At 42.3% G+C, this 19,890-nt stretch overlaps 2 protein-coding genes across 2 annotated transcripts; both read right to left on the reverse strand.

The window, feature by feature from the left end:
- Nucleotides 1-736: 736 nt before the first annotated feature.
- On the reverse strand, nt 737-14,185 carry gpr156 (G protein-coupled receptor 156). Its single transcript, XM_075478689.1, has 10 exons — nt 13,985-14,185; nt 10,360-10,512; nt 6,354-6,481; nt 6,139-6,274; nt 5,939-6,049; nt 5,440-5,565; nt 5,110-5,205; nt 3,935-4,171; nt 3,097-3,255; nt 737-2,830 (listed from the first exon to the last, which is right to left on the reverse strand). Exons 2-10 carry the CDS (start codon nt 10,498-10,500, stop codon nt 1,475-1,477), a joined length of 2,490 nt encoding a protein of 829 aa, XP_075334804.1. The 5' UTR covers nt 10,501-10,512; nt 13,985-14,185; the 3' UTR covers nt 737-1,474.
- Nucleotides 6,623-8,906, reverse strand: LOC142396143 (E3 ubiquitin-protein ligase TRIM21-like). The gene is made up of 2 exons (XM_075478686.1): nt 8,807-8,906; nt 6,623-8,394 (listed from the first exon to the last, which is right to left on the reverse strand). Exon 2 carries the CDS (start codon nt 8,390-8,392, stop codon nt 6,737-6,739), a length of 1,656 nt encoding a protein of 551 aa, XP_075334801.1. The 5' UTR covers nt 8,393-8,394; nt 8,807-8,906; the 3' UTR covers nt 6,623-6,736.
- Nucleotides 14,186-19,890: the final 5,705 nt, after the last annotated feature.

Below are 19,890 nucleotides of genomic sequence, written 5' to 3' on the forward strand. Positions count from 1 at the left end.
AGCTTAGAATCTGCACTTTGTGGCAGGGAAGTACTCGTCCAGTCTTGATTCACTGATTTATTTGTTGTACTCAAAGCAGGAAATGGGGGCAGGCCTTTAAGTTTTTTTTTTGTTTTGTTTTTTTACTTTAAGAGCCCCTTAGTCTCTTGGAAATCTGATGTCAGTTTATAATTTTGTTGATGCACAAACACAGCTTTATTAGGAATATTATTACTTAGGTTCAAGTCATCTTGTATTTTAGGCACTTTTCTGAAAGCCTGAATGATGGTTCATAAAAATGTGGACGAAAGTAAATTGGCGGTGTATAAAACATTTATCATCCTTCAGGTTTAAAAAAAAAATAATAATAAAGCCAATATGCAGGTGCCTTAAACCTACATTTGACTTAATGGCCAGCAGGGGGAGACTCCTGGTGTCCATGGGAAAAAGGACATTGTCCTATTGAGTTGATGTGGTTGACATGTGACTAACCGACTGGCAAAAAATATATTTCCAAGATGCAACAAGGCGATGGCAACGAGGCTTCCAAACAGTGAAGGTTAAAGTCACTTGTTTTGTGCATTTCATGGTGCAGAGCTTCTCAGACTTGAGCTGAGGAAGAATCTCTATCAACCCGGAAAGGACACTTGGAAACTCCGATGAAATCCTCAACTGGCTCATCTGAACAAAAACAGACACAGTGTGAGTAAAGTAGAGCTTCTTTTTAAAGGGCAAGACTTTTAATTTGAACGTCAGCAAGTCGTTCTCTCCCTCTGTCTCTCACACACACACACAATGGACACATTCCATAACTGTGACATTTACATATAAATACTAATTAATCAGGCAGGGGTCAGCACCAAGATTTGATGCTGTGACAGTATAATGATGGTGTGGCATGGACCAAACCTTTCAAAAATGCTGTACTGTACTGTAGGGCATTGGGCCATCACAATATTTTATGCACGTAAAAGTGTATGTCAGTGAATGCAAAAACAGTAAAAAAAGACAAAAAAAAAATCACTTTTTACACCAAAAACATTAAGAAATAAATATTAAAATAAATATAACATTTGTACAATAGTTAAAAGAGACATTTTATAACATTTTCTCAAATGATATTTGTGTCATCATCTAGTGGAAAATTAATTCAAGTTGTATGATTAAAACCCTTTTCTAAAAGTAAAGAATGTTTTATCTGACAGAAGAAACTCACAAATAATGCCCTAAGTAATATCAAAATCGATTCAGCATTGTGTGCCATTGAGCTAAAAGTTTTCACAATTCTAAAGATCCTAGGAATAAAAGAACATCTCACTGTTCTGTGATGCAAGATTCAAGAATAAAGTTTCTCTCTTCATACAGAAGGAGAAAAACGAGCTCCCGTTATAAAAGCACATCGGCTGTATACACAATGGTTGATGTGTTCTCTTCTCTAAGCGCCTGTGGATTTGGTGGAAATGGACCAATACAGTAAAGTGCAGTAAACATTTTTTCATACAAAAGTGGGTTTGATGTCGTCTTTGAACACCACAGGGCGCGAAGAGCGATAGAGGCTTGTATAGCCGTCATACTCGCTGTCAGAGGAGTCTGAGGAGCTGTCTGAGCACAGGAGTGAGCCTCGCTGCAGGCAAGAGTTACAGTAAGGGCGGTGGTAGTAGCAATAATCTGTAGAGCTGCTAGAGTCTGAGTCCCAATATCCACTGGAGTCTCTAATGTGTTGATGATGCTGCTCGCTCTCACCACCCTCCTCCACGTCACGTGGAGCTGCACATCTGTGGGACCTTGAAACACATCTTTGGCATTTTCCCATTACTTCCTGCCCGTCTGCACCGTCCTCCCTCTCCTCCTCCTCATTTTCTAGCCCGGGGTCATTGTTGTGGTCATGGGAAATCATTTCATCCACAGAGATAGAATTTGGATTTTGTCGTTCACAATTGCCTCTTTTCTTTCTGCATCTGGAAACATCTGATCCTGTGTAGAAGCAGGGAGGGGGCAAGGCTCTTCTGCTGGAGTGAAAGGGCGGCCGTCGTTTTCTCATCACATAGGGGGAGATGCTGGGGTAGCGGAAGAGGACGGGAGGATGAGGGGAGCAGGGCGACCGCAGGGACAGAGGGGACAGTGTGCTCAGTTTCAGCAGGGAAGGTGCCCTGGATGTTTGACTGGGAGATCGAAGTGTTGTCTCCGTGACTGCATCCACGCTCAGCTCCTGGAGGATCTCCTGCAGCTGTTCACTGCTAACAAAACCAGTTGGTCTGGTGTTTGGTCCCATTTGAAGTGTTAGGCCACCATGCCTGACAAATGTTTCACCCTGAGGGGGTTTTACTCCTCTATGGGCCTGTAGAGAGTTGACAAAGTGAACTGTCTCCTCTGCTGTCCTGCCTGGAAATTTAAAGGGCACAGGTTGCTTGACATCCCCCGCTGCCCTGGAATCAGCCGCGTACCTGTGTGCAGGGCCAGTGTTAGGAACATCTCTCTGGATTTCATTCGTGTAAACATCTTCATGGAGGCTAGATGGAACAGAAACAGAAGCTGAGGAGTTTGGAATAGAGGAAGGCTTAGAGGAAGGCTTAGAGGATGGCGCAATGGCGTTTGATGAAGCAGGAGCAGGGGGGAGGTGAGGAGAGAGAATAGGGGGTGAGAGTCTGGATTTGGGGTCTCCCTGAGATAAAGAGGAGGAAGAGGGGGCTTCAGACTGAAGCTCAGTGTTCTGAGTGGAGGAGGAGTTGAGGTTAGTGGCAGAGGAGTCCACATCCTGCTCCTCGAGAGGCTGGCTTGCGGTCATGAGTCGCAGGAGTTTGTCCTTGGCGTTGTTCACCTGCTCCTGAAGACTGTCAATCGCAGCGTTCTTCTGAAAATTGCGAAGAAAACAATAGAGACATGAACATTTGGAGACATACAGAGAAAACGTGCAAGCTTCCTGCAGTTATTACAAGGAATAACACAAAGGGAAATGGAAAACAAAACGGTGACAGTCAATCAATCAATTTTCAGGAGAAAATTCAGAATCTAAGTTTCCACAAAGTCAAATTTCTTTTGATACTTTTCCGTTTTAATGATAGATAACAAATTATTTAAAAACTAAAAAAAAAAAAAAGCTAAGAAACAATACATTACCTCACTCAGCATTTTTTTCATGGAGCTGTTCTCCCCCAGCAGGTAGTAGATCTCATCCTGGCTGTACACTGATGGCTGGCTCTTACTGGGGCTGCTGAAGTACTTGGCCATCTGACTCGGGTTGTTCTGATCTTCCTCGAACTGCCGCCACTGGGTCAGCTGCATGGTGGCAAGTTAGATATTTCAGAATTTAGGGAAAAAAAATCTATATCTTAGACCAAATCAGCACAACTAGATAGAGTACTCTCTCCAGCAGAAGATATTACCAGCACAATTTGTCTGAAATTTGAGCAGGTGTGTTGGAGCGCACTGCTTATTGTTCAAATATTTAACTTCCTCCTCAGTGGAGATGCATTCCTTTACCGTAACATAAACCCTCTGCGTGAGTCTCAGAAAGTCATAAAGCTGTTTGCAGCAGTTTAAAAAGTATTGACTCACAGGAACCCTTTGTGTGAGTCATACTCTACTGACAGACATGGAAAACTGAAACACGTATGGAAGCTTCAGGTGTCAGTATAAGAGTCCTGCAGAGAATTTATTGGTTTCAGCCTAACAAAAAGAGAACGTCATGCACGTGGTCGTCATCCATCTGTCATGTGTCTCCCGATAGTTTCGGGCCGTCTGATTTTTTTCATTCATCTGTGATGACAGCTCTCGCAAAAAGGTTCCTTTCGCTTGTGTTTTTACAACAAGAAATGCTTCAGATGTCATCGGAAGCGAGCGGATGCCAGAGGTGTTTTTCCAAGAATAAAGAGAGGATCCTTAACACTATTTAAAGCAAGCAACGAGCATGTTTCGCTCATAAAACAAATTCAGTCTGTTGGTGTTTTTCTCGAACCTGAGGCACGAACAGCACGCAGTTGGTGGCCAGCGTGCAGATGAAGATGGCTCCAGCCACAATGCTGTAGACCAGGTTGGGCCAGGACTGCAGGAAGATGGACGCAGGGACGACGACAGCAGAGGAGAAGGTGACGAGGGTGACAGCTGTTAAGATGGTGGGAGACTGGTTGACTGGGGGATGGCTGACGTTGCTGGTCAGTCCGGCCAGATAAGTGCCGTAGAGGAGAAGACAACCCTAAAGAGAGAAGTTCCAGGAAAATACAGGAAATTAAAATCAGGAAAACAGGAAGTTGTTTTGTTCTGATTGTTTCAAGTGATCAATAGACTATGAAACAAAGTAGTCTTGCTACTAAACAAGCTATATTGTTTGATTGTTTTTGTTTTTTTCATGTGAAATTAGCATACATTACCTTTAAAAAAATGCCTCTCTTAAACCGGGAGATAAAATAAAAAGATGAGAATAGATTTAGATAAACCTTTACCATATTTACATGCAGCCGGGGAGGGGGTGGGTCTATAGTGCTATAGATATCTACGTATATGCTAAAACTTGTTAGTCAAAAATGTCAAAAGAAAAAAAAAGTGGCAAGAACTTTGAGCCTTTAACAAATTCATTTTTCGACTCGGGAATGTGTGCAAACCGACTACATTTTGATATGCAAAATGGATCATTTGCAAATCAAAGCCTAACACATCAATGACACTTAACAGAAAGAGCAGGTGTCTTAAATAAGTACGTTACTGACAATGACCCGACAAAAATGTAATAAGTTCATTCTTGTAAAAAAAAAGAAACTAGAGACAAGAAATTTGTACTTCAAGGATTGTCAAAAAAGCCTTCAAGCACTACAGATCAGACTTGCCAGTTTTTTTATTACCTTGGACATGCAGCTGTGTTCATTGCATTCATTATAACCATAGAAAGTATTTGTAAGTCTACAAATTCCTTTATTTACATCAAACTATTCTAAGAAGGTCATTTGGCTCTGTAGATATTTGTTCCCGGGTTTGTTATGGAACAAAGTGTGCTTGAAGTACATATTAAAAAAACACAGTACAAAAAAAACCTAGGTATGACGTTCTTATTTATGAACAAAATAATCTGAAAGCAATGATTTATAATATTTCATAATTGTACTGGATTTGAACATAGACTGAATAGAGAGGACTTACCTTCTGGACGGCAATAACGATGACCCACATATGTGAGTATAGAGAAGAACAAGAGTCCAGCTGAGACAACGAGTAGGAAATGTCTCTCTCCATCACCTACACAAATGGAAACCATAAACAATTTGAAAGCCAAACTTTTTTTTTTTTTTTTTTGACAGTTTCACAAACATTTATAATTTATGACAATTATATCTAGGAAAAAGTGAGAAAAATCTTGCTTTCCAGCAGTTTCAGACAAATCAAATTATTGGAACGCAAAAAGCCATACAGGGGGAATTATGATTCAGTAGTAGTCTTCTGATTGTTGGTAATTACTGTTGGTAATTGTACCTTGACAACTGCTCCCACAGATCGTGAACACCTGACAGGGTCAGTGAGGTTCCAGGCGGTGAGAACCAGGATGTCGACCAGGATCAGCAGAGCCACCATGCCAATCAGCTGGATGTCGCGTATGATCTGAGACGTAAAAATAAGTCACTCTGTGAACAAATTCCTTTCATCCGCACAGTGTTTCCATCCAGAAGCAGACACTCGATGAAGAGAATGCAGTGGCACAGTGAGGATATTTATAGAAAACACAAAAGAGCTCACAGAGATTATGAACTAAGGCTAAATTTTTATACTTTCTAAAGATTTTTGCAGGTATTTTAAGTTGCTGAGAGCAATAAGTGCATAAGGACTCTTAAAACTGACACGGTAAATGTAGAATTAAATCATTTTAAACCTTTCAAACAAAGACTGGATAACAAAGATAATCACTGTGAAAGGTCGTGAAATGAGCTGAAATCAGACATGACCAATAGGAAGCCAGAAGAGAATACACTCGTACCACTCTCTTGTCAGGCACCCGCTGAGTGAACACTCTGTAAAGCCTCCACGTTTTCCCCAAAATTGGGCCAAACACCAGGGTACTTCCCACGCAGAGCGTCCACATCTGAGCCTGCAGCAGGAGACAGCACCATATAATGACCTTACAATTTAACAACTCCAACGCCATCATGAAGCATTGAAGGCAACGCGGGTGCATACTTGCAGCATGGCCGTAGATGTTCCAGTTTGGGAGTGAGCTCGATCATCAACGGCAAACAGGACGCCGCTGGTGTAGGTGAGGACACTTCCAAAAAGAGTAAGGATGTTGAGGTTGGGACTGGACATCTTTACTATCCTGATAATATGACAAAATCATATTCAATTATCTGTATTTACCTTTTTGCGTTCATATGATGTTTTACTTAGCACTGTACCTGTTGTTTTTGAAGCGCAGGGTGAAGAAGAGGAAGCAGAAGGCCGACAGGATGCCACAGGAGAGCAGAGTCCACACAACAGCACTTAGCACCGGGGAGAGGGAACGCCTCGGGAGCTCCACTGCCAGCTGCACACACACACGAACATGAACCTTTAAATTTCCAAAATCACATCTAAATGCTGTTCATATGTGTGCATTACGGTTACTGTTACTATGTGCGCTTTAACTTTTATGATAGACACCAAAGCAAAGACCAAGAGGCACGGGTTCATCTCAGCTTAAAATTTTATTAGAGCAAACAACAAAAAACAACATCACCCAGCACATTTGTATTTTTTTCGCAGAAAAATTAAAACCGGCAGTGAAAAATAGCAGATGGGTTTAGACATTCACAGGCACAATGACAAGAGGGGCCGAGTTGACCCCTCCGCGATTCCTTCGAGGGTTGAAGTAGGGGAAAAGTCTTCCACTGAATATGTATCCTGTGAATGTGTAGATATGAGAATGAGAGTCCGCGTTGTAAAAGGAAACCTGCCCCCACCCCAGATCCACATACACCCCGACTGTCTGGGGTTTCTCCACCAGCGGCACGCAGACAGGGGGGCTGCTGAGCGCCCAGTATCTTCCGTCCTCTCTCATCCCCAGGGTCCAGTAGCCTCTTTCAGGGTTCATCAAATTCCCTCCTTTTCTGTTGACCGATTCAAGCCCAACACCAATGTCCCACTCCGTCTTCCCTTTCACCTGGACCTCAAAGTAGAACCTGCCAGAGGAGAAACCCTCCTTTCCCAAAACACTAACACAAGGGTAAAACCTCTCTGGGTTGTTGGGGAGGCTCACAGCCACATCGCCGTGGTAGACCTGTTTCTTGTTTACTGACAACACCAGTTTGGGGTGAGCTGTGTCAGGATCCAGACTCACGTCCACGGCGCACCCTTGAGCCCTCTTAAATTCGGCCTCACAAAACTTCTTCACCTCGGCTTTAACCGTCTCCTCCAGCTGACACGTGGTTCTCCGGACCGCCCTCCTCACCGTGCCCACATAAAGAGCACTTTCTGCGCAGGTGTCAGACCAGACTTTGATGGCTGGTATGCTGCAGAAAGCTGGACATCTCTTTAAAAAGTAGAGATTGTCTTCAGTGCGTAAGAGCAGCTCCAGTTCAGAACTCCTGTGCCTCAGCCGACTGACCTCCTGCTCCAGCTCCATTATAATCGCACCGGCCATGCTTTCTACTTGCCTCTGCTTTGCTCTTATCACATCAACCACCTCAGCTTGACCTCTCTGGACAACTTGGGACAGTTTGTTGAAGACCTGCAAACTCTCCTCAACCTCTCCTTCTGTGTTTCTTTCGCTGAGCTGAACAGCTTGATTGAACTCACAGATTTTCTGCAGCCTTTCATGGATCAGTTTTTGCACCTCAACATTGATGCTTCCAATCTGAACTCTCCTGTCTCTGCTTTCATCCTCTATCCGAGCAGTGTGATGATCTTTGTGCTCAGTTTTCATGCAGACATGGCACACGCACATCTGATCAGTGTTACAGAACAGGTCCAGCAGGCTCTCGTGCTTCTGACATATTCTCTCTTGCATGTTCATCGTGGGGTCAATTAGCCTGTGTTTCTTGAGGGTTCCTACGACATGATGAGGCTCCAGATGAGTCTCGCAGAATGAGGCCAAACAGTCCAGACAGGATTGAAAAGCTTTCACTTTCTTTCCAATGCAAACATCACAAGCTACGTCTCCTTTATGGGCCGTTGACTGGCACACAGCGCTGGCTTCCTCTTTAAGTTTCCTTTCCCCAAACTCCTTGAACTGAGAGGCCACCTCTGATATGAAGGTGTTAACTTTGAGGTCAGGCCTCTTGTAAAACTTGTGCTTACACATGGGGCACTGCGGCAGATTAATGCCTTGCCAGTATGTCTGTATGCAGCCCCTGCAGAAGTTGTGCCCACAAGGAGTAGAGACTGGCTGGTTGAACACATCCAGACAGATGGGGCAAAGAAGCTGCTCCTTAGACAGAATGCTGGCAGCAGTGGCCATATCTGCGAACACATCCAGAAAGAAAAGAACAGGTGGGATTTAATGGAACAAGTCGGCTCAGCTCCTAGTATTTTTGTCTTTCCACTGTATTATCAGGCTTAGAAACACATGTGTCTGGTAAGCTGCCCATTTCCATTAATAGCAACAAATACACAGTGTTACATTTCATCCCAAGATAATTCATTGAAGTAGCATGGTTCTCATGTCAGCTGAGATCAACAAAGAATAATAAAGAGTGACAGTACAAACACTAACATCAAGTAAAACAATTCATTGAGTAATATCTTCTCACAACAAAGAGCACAGCGCAGCTCACAGTTTCCCTTTGAGTGAAGATGTCAGACACACTGTGAGGGCAAATGATGTGTAGCACTAACATCATAAGGCATTACAGAAATCAAAGAGATAACTCACCTCGCTTTTTTGTGTTGTTATGAAGACATAGAGTTGTGTTTGTTTGCCTCTACGCAGGGTCTCCACTGCTCAAGTTTTCATTTGGGAAGTCACATTATACTTCTTCTTGCCCGCCTATTGGTGTTGATCTCTGCTCACTTTTCTCTTAAAGGCATCGGCGACAGGTGCAAAGCTAAACATAGCTGCAGGAGTCCATCCCTATTGCCTTTCCCGATCTCTTGTATTCAGCTGCCCTCTCAAATGAAATAGTACCACATATCTAGCAAGCAAGCATGAGAGCAATTTTTAGGTGGGAGAGCTACGTGCTGCACAAAGCATGAGCAAATGGGAGGCACAAGAACTTCGTCGAAGGTGTGAAACGATAGCATACATAGCTAAAAAGGTTGAAACAAAGGCTTCAGTAATATATGAGTTAAAAAAAAAACAATGAGGGAGGAATTTAAAAAGTAGAACTAAAATTGAACAAGTGTCAAACAAAGAAGATTAAGACATATGAGTTAAAACCAATTAAAAACAAGACAAATCAATTTTAATTTTCTCATTTGACTTGTGTGGATCCTCTCTGTTATATGGTAGCAATATATATTGACTAATGACTCTTGTGTCAGTCATGTGATCAGTTTATTGCCAGCAGAGTCAAAATGTTAAAAGGCATTACATTACGCAACATGTTAAACTACACGCACACACACACACACACACACACACACACACACACACACACACACACACACACACACACACACACACACACATCAAGCATAAATGTGTAATGACTTGACAACTGCTGGAAACTGGGTCAGATTATCTACAAACAGGTCTAAGGGGTGTCCTTAGTGGTTAGGGTCTGCAAAAAGTGGTCAAAGAAAAGCTCACTTATGCACATGGGGAGAGACGGCCTCCTTATCAATGTTGGTTATGCCAGAAAGGTGTTAAAGCATGTGGTGCATCGCCGCTTTCTGTATAGCTGCAGACCGGTCCGAGTTTATACACTTATTTCACTGACTGCTGTACACCATCAGGGCTGTATACTATGAGCATGGGTAACTTGTTTTCCACAGAGCACAACACCTAAACCTGGCCAAGAAGTTTCATTGCCTAGACCCAAAAAGCAGAGGCTGAAAACGAAAGTGTAACAGCAACAAATATTCAAAACCTGGTCAGAAAACTGACGGGGTGCTCTGGTTGGAAGTCAGGCGACCCTTTACTTACTGCCAAAAGCAAACGCTTACACTGTCAGTTACTGTAAACCTTCATCCTTGAGGATACTGGTGGAGGTCAGTATACAGCACTGAAGCGTTAAAATGTGACACTGTGTCAAAATACGATATCATTAAGAAATATGATGTAGGTCACCCATGCTGGACAAGACATATAGCCTGTCAGCATTGTGCTGAAGTGTCAGATGTATACATATAGCCTACTGTATAAACGAATGCACAACTGCGTATGGCATCTGTAAACCTCAGATATGACATGGACATTACAATCATGTTCTTGTTGTGGATAAGTAAATCCTAACGGCAATGTTTGATCTGGAGGGAGAGAATTACCAGGTTGAGTGTGCATAGCCTCTGGAGAACGTCGAGGCCCTCCTGCCTGCTGACTCCGGACTGGATGAAGCAAAGTGGGGACTCACACTGGGAGCTGCAGTTCAGCTCAGGCTCCATAACTGGCCCCAGTCTGTCCACCATTACATACGCATCCTGCGGAGCATCAAAAGATAAGTGTGATCACATTTGGAAAATCAACATGATGCTCTCTTTGAGCCCCTGTGGGGACTGACGATGTAACGCGTCTCCTGTTTGGTCGTAACCAAGAAACTGAACTTTTCCCCACAGGTCCATATATAGTTTTGTTATTTCATCTCTATTCAGAAGCATTTTTCAGGTAACAGACTGTACAACTAATGGATTTTTTAGTGAAGCTTATCACCTTTAAGTTTGCTGTGAAAACAACAACAAAAAAAATAATCCATCAGAAAGACAGCAGTACTTTGGTGCATTCTGAGAGTTCTGAAACAACAGTTGCAGGTCTGGATCGCCACTAAAAAACCCCGCTGCCATGTAAAGAAAACTCTCCAGGAGGCAGACATCTCATTACCCAGGTCTACCGTAAACACAAGACATCGCAGAGATAATACATAGGGTTCAACACAAGGTGCAAACCACTGATAAGCCTCAAAAATAGAAACGTCAGATTAGACTTTGCCAAAAAAAACATATAAAAAAGCCAGACTAGAGCAGGGAAAAACTTCCTTTGCACAGTGAAACTAAGATAATCTTGATTTATGGGAAGAAATTAGTATGCTGAAGGTTTGCAACAGCTCACAAGCTTAAATTTTACAGCACTGTGTGTAAAACATGTTGCAGCACTGTTATACACGACTTCCACTGGCACTGGATCAGCAGTAGTTATTGATGATGTGATGGAACACAGAAGCACCTGGAAGAAGGTCATAAAATATTCTATCTGCTACGATTCAGATAAACTAAACTGGATAGACAATGAACCAAAACAACCAGTGAAAGCAGCACTGGGGGGTTTTTAAGCCAAAAAAGAAGAGTACCCTGCAAGGGCCAAATCAGTCCTGATGTGAACCCCATCAAGCTTTATATCACTCGATAAAGACTAACTTAAAGCAGATAGACCCATAAACAAATAAAAACAGAGGACAGCAGTTGGAAATTACTGGCAAAGCATCACACAAGAGGAAATGCAACATTCAGTGATGCCCATGGGCTCTGGAGTTCAAGTAGCCCACAAGGATTTTAGAAAAAAAAAACAACTTCTACATAAGTTTAATTTATGGATTTGTTCAAATATTTTTCAAGCCCTAAAAAGATAGCTATAATTGCTTAATATATTACACCGTTTGAATGTAAATGTCTTTCAAAATAATGTTGACAGTCTGCTCTTCAAGCCATTATTCTTTATATAACTGTAACTTAAATATGATTAGGTAAAGAAATGAATTAGAAGATATGTCTGTCTCCTTGCTGACAGAATGATTTAAAGTCCAAAACAAAAAGCACTCGAGGGGACACAAACTGATTCCATTTAAAGTCACTGTTATATTTCCAGGTTCTAATTCACTAACTAGTTGTAGGCCCTCTGTCCACCACAGTGTGGTGCTCTGAGAGACCACAGAAGGAGCGAAGGGGACACGGAGGTGATTTTACACTGCTCTGATCTGAATGACAAATAAATCTCACACTAAACAAAACTGAATGAAATCAGAGAAATGAAAATGCCCAACAAAAGTGTTGAATTTTTTTTCCAGCCACAGAACTACAAATAGAGATGATAGAGAGACTGTCCTCAGTTTTCCCCACGTCAGCACACAGGTAAATGAACATTTGCAAACAGCGGATCGCAGTCTCCTGCACATCTTTAAGCAACAAACCGAAAGAGTATTGCAGAGGTAATAGACGGCAGCTGTCATTTTTGGATTCACTTAACAGCCACGTCATCTGCAATCAGCACAGTTATTTGGGTGTCTGAGATCGAAGGTGTAAACTTTACCTGCTACAACAGTTTGTCACCCCTGCCACAGGCATTTTTACGAGGCTAACGCAGGCTGCACTGACATGCTGGAGATTCACCTCTGAGACACACCTGATATTCTGAGCTGAAACCAGACCATGAATTTGATCATTGTAATTGCTGCAGTGACTCACCCCCATACTGTTTAGATGATAAGACAAATTGTATTGATGTAAATTGGCAGACAGGTGAGTGTTTATGTGAGCAGTGTTATAAGGCATCACATGTCTCATCACTGTCTGTAATAACTAAGACAGGTTGTCTTATAAAGGCCCTGAATTTATGAGCTTAACAGAAAAAAAGTGTGGGAATGTATCGATGCATCCAATGTGACATAGAGATATCCTCTATAAAAAAAAAAGACCAAATGTGATCAAGTGAATCCCCTGGTGGCCTACTTCCAGAAACATTATTGCTGTTAACAAAACAAAGGAGCCCTGTGGGCAACATATCTGTGAAATGTCTGAAGTTCCTGTTCATGTCCTGTCGTCACTTTCCAAGTTTAGATCACAGTTAAGCTTCTTCCCGCAGGAAGGCCGGCAGGGAAAGGCATTTCCTCCAGTTTTGCAAACCCCAGCCTCCATAGGTTGTAATATGGAAGAGAGCCCGCCACCATGCAGGGGTCAGCAAAGGTCTACCGTCATCCAGCTATGTGGGGAGGTTGCTGTGTGAGGGAGAACAGCTCCCAACTTCAAGCAGCCTTAGGTTTTATGGACATGTTTTGACAGTTCAGGATAGTCATGAGGAGTGTCTTCTGAAGTCTAAACCGCAAGTATTACCTGAGCGGCCTGTGAATGTGGGATGGGCCTGACCTTGTGGCTTAGCTTTCCCTTGTTCGTTGCTCTTTTTTTTATTCAATAACCTATGATTGGATTACCCCCATTTCCGACAGGCTACTTTTTGATGACTAAAAAAAAAAAAAAAAAAAAAAAAAAAAAAAACACACCCAAAAAACTTGGTTTTAAGAGTTAATTAAAAATGAAGTAAAGCCATTCATTGTCCTGTCAATCACTAGGTTTTGAAGATTAGAGCGGCAACTGCCAGATGCATAAAGCCTGGTTCAGGGGCTGATATTGAAACATTCTTTCTGAGGCAATAATCCGTTTATAAGTTTATTCTTTAATCTGAGTTAGAATGCAATTACCGGCAGCGAATTGTCGCACGCCATTTCTGGGCAAAGGGGTCTTTTTTGCAGTGTAGATGTATTCTATCAACTGGTAATTTTGCGCAAAATTAAAACAAGATGTAGGTAAAAGCCACGAGACAATTTCAAGAAAAACGCCTAATGAAACGGACCTCGTGCATGTCAGCGTAAAATGTAGGTGTTCGTGCAGAAGAACGCATCTTTAGAAACATTCAAATATTCCGTATACTATACGGAATATTTATACGGATATATACAATATCTTAATTGTATATGATGTAACTTCTATAAGTGGCCACCATCGATAGATTAGCCTCCTCTAATTCTCTGAACAATCCTGATCTGTAAGACACTAATTAACGCTGCTGTCCATCGCCTCGGTTATCCGGTGAAATAACAAACTTGCGAGCCATGAAAAAAAAAAGATAGGAGAGGACGGGAAATAGGAACGAAAGGGAATCAGAAGAGAAAAGTTTTAAGGCGCAAACCTCGATCCTCAGAGCGCAAGGAAGATCCCATCGCCGCGTGCTGCGTCAGACTCCATCGCGCAAGATTCGGAAAAGTTCTGATGAAAATTGAAAACAATTTGAAATATAAATGATCCAACATTGCTACGTGGTTCCCATGACCGCACTCCGGGAAGAGAATCCCACGACTTAATCTCGCCGTCAAACTGTCAGTCTAAGAGGAGCCTGTCACTCAGGAAAAGTTCACCAGACTGCTGGAGTTTCCATTTGAGCACGCAGGGCGGGAGGTGTGTGTGTATGTGTGTGCCAGGATAGGAGGTGGTTGCGCCCCCTTTTCTATAAACTGTGTGAGCACGTGGTGCAGGAGGGTTGTGACAGTGCGAGTGCAGCTTGTTCCAGAGGCCCCTGGGGGCACTGGGGTGGCATATACGGGACAGACAGGGCGGCACGCTATCTGTCCGCAGCGCAAACAAACAGGCTGAAAACAGCGCTTGTTTAAATGGAAAGAGAAACACGAATTATCTCTGACTTGTTTTTCAAACGCGGACATGGATGAGAGACGGAAGATCACAGGTGAAGTGGTATTTCTCGCAGGCCGACCGTCGTGTCCAAAGCAGTTTTACTTTGAGTGTGGTGCGCTAGAAAACATTTTTGAGCATTTGTTCCCCCAGCTGCGAGAGGCATAAAGGTGTTATTAAGTCGTCACAGAGATTTACAGTGTGAGCCTACACACAGTGTCATTCCTCATGAGGGAGTGCCACTTTCTGGGAAACACAAGACACGCAGCGAGATCCAGAAGAGAAATTTGCAGATTTCAGTCAAGCATTCATAAGCCCACTTTCAGTCTTTCATACATCTTTCATCTGGATGTGTGGGCTTATTGTTTTACAGTTTAGCCAACCTCCTCGGTGCTAGAGGGAATGGCTTCTGGACTTATTCTCCTGGTTCCTGAAGACGTTTCACCTCTCATCCGATCACCATGACGTATTGACTGAAGCCTCAGTAAAGTCACTTAAACTGAACTTGCACACAAAACCAGAAAGTATCAATCATATAAAAGCTTCATAACAATTTCAGACTCTAGATCGAATGTGAAAAACAGACCAATGACTCACAAAAATTTTGGCACTAAACAGTTGTTCATATCTAACTCACTCTGTAGCTAAAGCTTTTCACAAAAGAATAAATAACCATCAGCGAACATTGTTATGTTCTATCGTTTTTGCTATATTTGATGTATTAGCAAACAATAAAAAAAAAAAAAGAATTTGCATTTCATTGCTATATTATTCAAATTTCACATCATAACCCTGGCAACTGTCACTGTATCTACAGCACGCAAATTGGATTTGAATCAAATCCTCAGCACATATCCTGTAATGAATATTTAAGAAATCCAACTGTAGGATTACTACTGCTAAAACCACGATGAGTATGACAGTACTGATTATTCTGACAGTAGCAAAGCACTTTGATAAGCTGGTCGAATACAGAGAGAGCGGTGGATTTTAAGGTTGCACATCACCTATTTCAGCATATCAGAGAAAGGACAACTAGAAGATTTTATATAGGAAACTCCATTAACTATAACTCTCATCGTTGTCATATAGAAGCTTTGGCATCTGCATTCACCGGATTGCTTTTTAACTATAAATTCATCCATTTGTCTATTTTCTACACCCACCTCATCCTGTTCAGGGTCTCTCTGCCATTGGGCGAGAGGCAGGGACACGTCACGAGTCCATCTGACATGATCGTGCACGTTCACTCCTACGGTGTATTCAGAATCACCAGTTAACAAAGCATGCATGTTCACTCCTATGGTGTATTCAGAATCTTAATGAAGCATGTATGTTTTTGCACCGTGGGAGAAAGCTGGAGAGCCTGGAGAGAACCCATACATGCACTTTAGCAAAAAAACAATAAGCAGGTGTCATCAAAACAAGGATGAAAAACTCCAGCAGGACAGTAGCAAACTCAACATTTTCAAAGGAGAGCATTTTAGTGCCCCACTGTCACCAGCTCAGTTACACCCAAAGCGTGGCAGTCCCGCTCAGGTTTCCCTCACGATCGAGTTCAATTGGACTGCAGCCGCAGCAGGTGGACTGCACAGCCACTCAGATTACTTGGGGGCTTGAATATTTCATCTCAGGACACGCGACTGCTGCTCAAAGAGCAGGAGTCAAAGCAGAGAAGATGGCTTGTAGGATGAACGGGATGAAACAAGACACATGTTGCTCCTCTGAGGTTACCAGGGATCCATTCAAACATTTAGACTTAATAATTACCAAATCCTGGTGTCAGTTACAGTCTCCCTCTCACACTGGGCCGTCGCGTTGGGCACATGCAGCTGGAGGTCCATCAAACAAAACAAATAACAAGCAGAGTTTTTACACTCATGACACGCCATTTCCTGCTGAATCTGCTGACAGATCGCACCACTGTTTCCTGACATGGAAGCATCTGCAGTTTGAGTTCAACATCCCACCTCAGTGCCAGAGACTCCCACCTTTCAGGAGTGTTTGAGAGCGTGCGGATGGAAACGTATTGTTCTGCGTTTCAAGCCTCACCAACCCAGCGCAGCCCTTTGCTGGACGCTCCTCTGGCGTGCCCAGGTTTGCCCACAAACATGCCGAGAGACAAATCCCTCTCTGGAACGCTGCAGCTCCTCCTGCAGTGTTGCTATGGAACTGGATTAGCAACACCACCTTTTTTAAAACGACAAATCCATGAATACAGTTTGCTTTCACGCACATAAATCTAAAGTATACATTTAAGACTGTGACTTATGTTTGTATACAAGAGAGAAAATGCATTGTGCTTCATTACTTTGGTAGCAGCCAGCTCTGCATTCCGTGTTTTTCCCCGAGTCAAGATTTCACATGAAATTCACATTGTCAAGCAAAAAGTACTTTAAATAAAGTATACAAAAGAGTTCTAATGTAAAGACGTGCGAGTAAGGGATGCATAATACATGAAAGTGTACAAGCATGAGGAGAAATACATACAAGTGGACTGAGCATAATACTGTATGTTTGTGAATGAAAGAATACCAGAATGAATTTTGTTGATCGCTGATGCAGTCCCCCGTAGAAGGAAAGCGTGTAAAACTAAGTCAAGCACAATCCCAATTAAAGCTCCCAAACGGGTTCAAGTCATGGTATGTTATATGCAAATCATCACCCTACCCACTGTGTTTTTTTAGTTTTTTTTTTAGAAATGATGATCTACCTTAGACTATCATGAAGAATGGAATTATATGCTGGCATTTTAGTAATAATTCCATGTTAAATTAAACAATATTCTATCCAATTTACTCTCTTTTTCCTCTGTTTTGGTCTCCGCCTGTGCCATCTGCGGCATGCTTCAGAGTTTGCTTGTGCTGTGAGCATTTGCAGCTCGTTTCTCCACTTTGATAAAGACGTTTTCGTAATTTGCTCGTGCTTTTCATAAGCTGCAACCCAATACCGTGGCAACATTCCACACTTTGTACATTGTTGTACGAAAGCTTTGAGCGACCTCTCATTTCTTTAGATTTCACTTTCAAGGGGCCAGAATTTAATTTGGTCTTCAGAAATAGTTTCCTGGGAATTCTGATGGTCTGTCAAAGCTTTTTCTTTGGACATGGGCTGCTTTTCATTTCAGGGGATTTGCTTTTATTTTGTTTATTTATTTTTTTGTTATGCCACTAAAGATTAGCCTATGTATCATTGAAGCATGAAAGAGTCACCTAACTCAGTGGGTGAGTCACTGTTGTGTCTACACATAACAGACAACTTAAAAAAAACTTTTTTTTTTGTTGTGTGCACTACCGTCCCGCGTTATACCAATTTTAAAAAGTTGCACTTACTAGCAGCTTGTCACAAAGACACTGTGCATATTTCTTTAGTCCCTTTCACAAAAAAAGGCCAAAGATAACCACCAACAAGATGATTCTTATAGACCTATTAGCTCAAAGATTATATATATATTTCAGCGTAGAGTGCAATTTTAGGGAAAAAGAAGAAAAAATTGGAATTGGATGGCGTCTGTAACAGATTAGACCTGAGACAGGATCTGAGAGGTGCATCTGTACCTTCATATGATCCAGCTACTGTTCACTGAAGCCTCATCAGAAATGGTCTTTGATGAAGGGTGGCTGTCAAAAAGCCATTCTTAAGGAAGGGAAACAAGGAGAAAAGGCTGAGGCATGCCAAATGACTCAAGAACTGGACAGAAGATCAGAGTGATGGAACCTCCCCAGAGCTCGGACCTCAACATTACTGAAGCAGTGTGGGATCATCTTGACAGAGAACAGAACAAAAGGCAGCCAACATCCAAAGAAGAGCTACACTATAGAAAGCATCCTGACTGGTAGCATCTCAGGGTGGTTCGGGAGCTGCACAGCCATGGACCGTAAGGCCCTACGCAGTGTGGTCCGATCTGCTGAGTGCATCATTGGTAGGAAACTCCCAACCCTTCAGGACATCTACCACACAAGATGTCTTCATAGAGCTGGAAGAATCCTAAAAGACTGCCCTCACCCATCCTTCAGACTGTTCACCATGCTGCCTTCTGGTAGGCGGTACACAAGCATCCGGTCTCGTCTCGCACCCGCAGAATGGAGAACAGTTTCTATCCTAAGGCCATCAGGCTTCTAAATGGACTAAAATGCACTCTCATCACTTTAACACTCGACACTTTACACATGCCTACCTCCACTGCTGTTTGCACTGCAACATGCAATATTGCACAATATTGTATTTTTATTTTATCTTATGTTTCTAGGTTAGTATAGGTCTTAGATTAGCATAGGCTATTATGTTTATTATATGTTCAGTATAGCTCTTGTAATTAGCGTAAAATGTATATTGTAGTATCCATATTGCCTATTTATTGTTACTGTTTTTGTTAGAGTACTTATGTCATGACATGTTACGGCATGTTATGTCTTGTTACGGTAGCTGCTGTACGGTGTCCTGTCCTAAGATTTCAGTGCCCAGTCAGACTCAGTTGTTCTGTGTATCTGACAATAAAAGACTTGACTTGACCTGACTTGACTTGAAATGCCCTTCAAGAAGCCCGGAGAAATATTCCTGACGACTACTTCAGGAAATGACAATGAAAGCTTGTCTAAGCAGACTCAGACTTAGGTTTGACTAATTTGCTACCAATTATACTTTTAATTGTCTGTTCTTTTTATGGGCAATGGAACAGTTCTCTCTGGTAACCACTGCGCCTCCGCTCCACCACCTCCTCCCAGCTTTGAACTTAATCTAGATTTTCTCTTGAAGGATTAACAGTGTAGCTCCAAAGACAAGGCTTGATTGTTGTCAGGGTATCTGCAGTGTGTGGCTGCTGTAGGAAGTCATTGTAAATTTTAAACTAGTCATGTGTGAGGTCTGGCATGCATGTGAAGGCAGCGCACACTTACTCGTGAGCTGACATGGGCTGGTATGCCTCTGACTCAGGGCGATAAGAGGATTACATTATCACACCTTCCTCTGAAACACTTCGATCCTTTGAAACCACTTTGATCATCTGCATTTAACACGTGTATTGTTACTATCAAGGTTAGGAGAAATTGTGCCACCAAGATATGTTGAACAACAGAACAAAACCAGAAAAGGACGGTATGGAAGATGTATTTACGTCTTATTCTTACATCTGTTTTGATTTTCATGTCAAAGTGAAGATCTCCATGAATCAAAGATAATATGTGTTTGATCTAACTTAATTCAATTTGGTAATATTTGCATTCATATTTCAAAGAAAACATTGCGAGAGATGCAGTTTAGGGATAGTAACGAGGCATATGAAACAGGTGCTGTCAGTGAGTGATATATGGAGCTAAATCAGTTTCAATATTCACAAATGCGCAGGACAAGATTCACAAATGTATTTCTGATGCACACACAAATATAACTTGATTTACAAACTGCTTCTGG

This window comes from Odontesthes bonariensis, chromosome 12, assembly GCF_027942865.1.
Source record: "Odontesthes bonariensis isolate fOdoBon6 chromosome 12, fOdoBon6.hap1, whole genome shotgun sequence".
In the NCBI taxonomy this organism is placed as follows: domain Eukaryota; kingdom Metazoa; phylum Chordata; class Actinopteri; order Atheriniformes; family Atherinopsidae; genus Odontesthes; species Odontesthes bonariensis.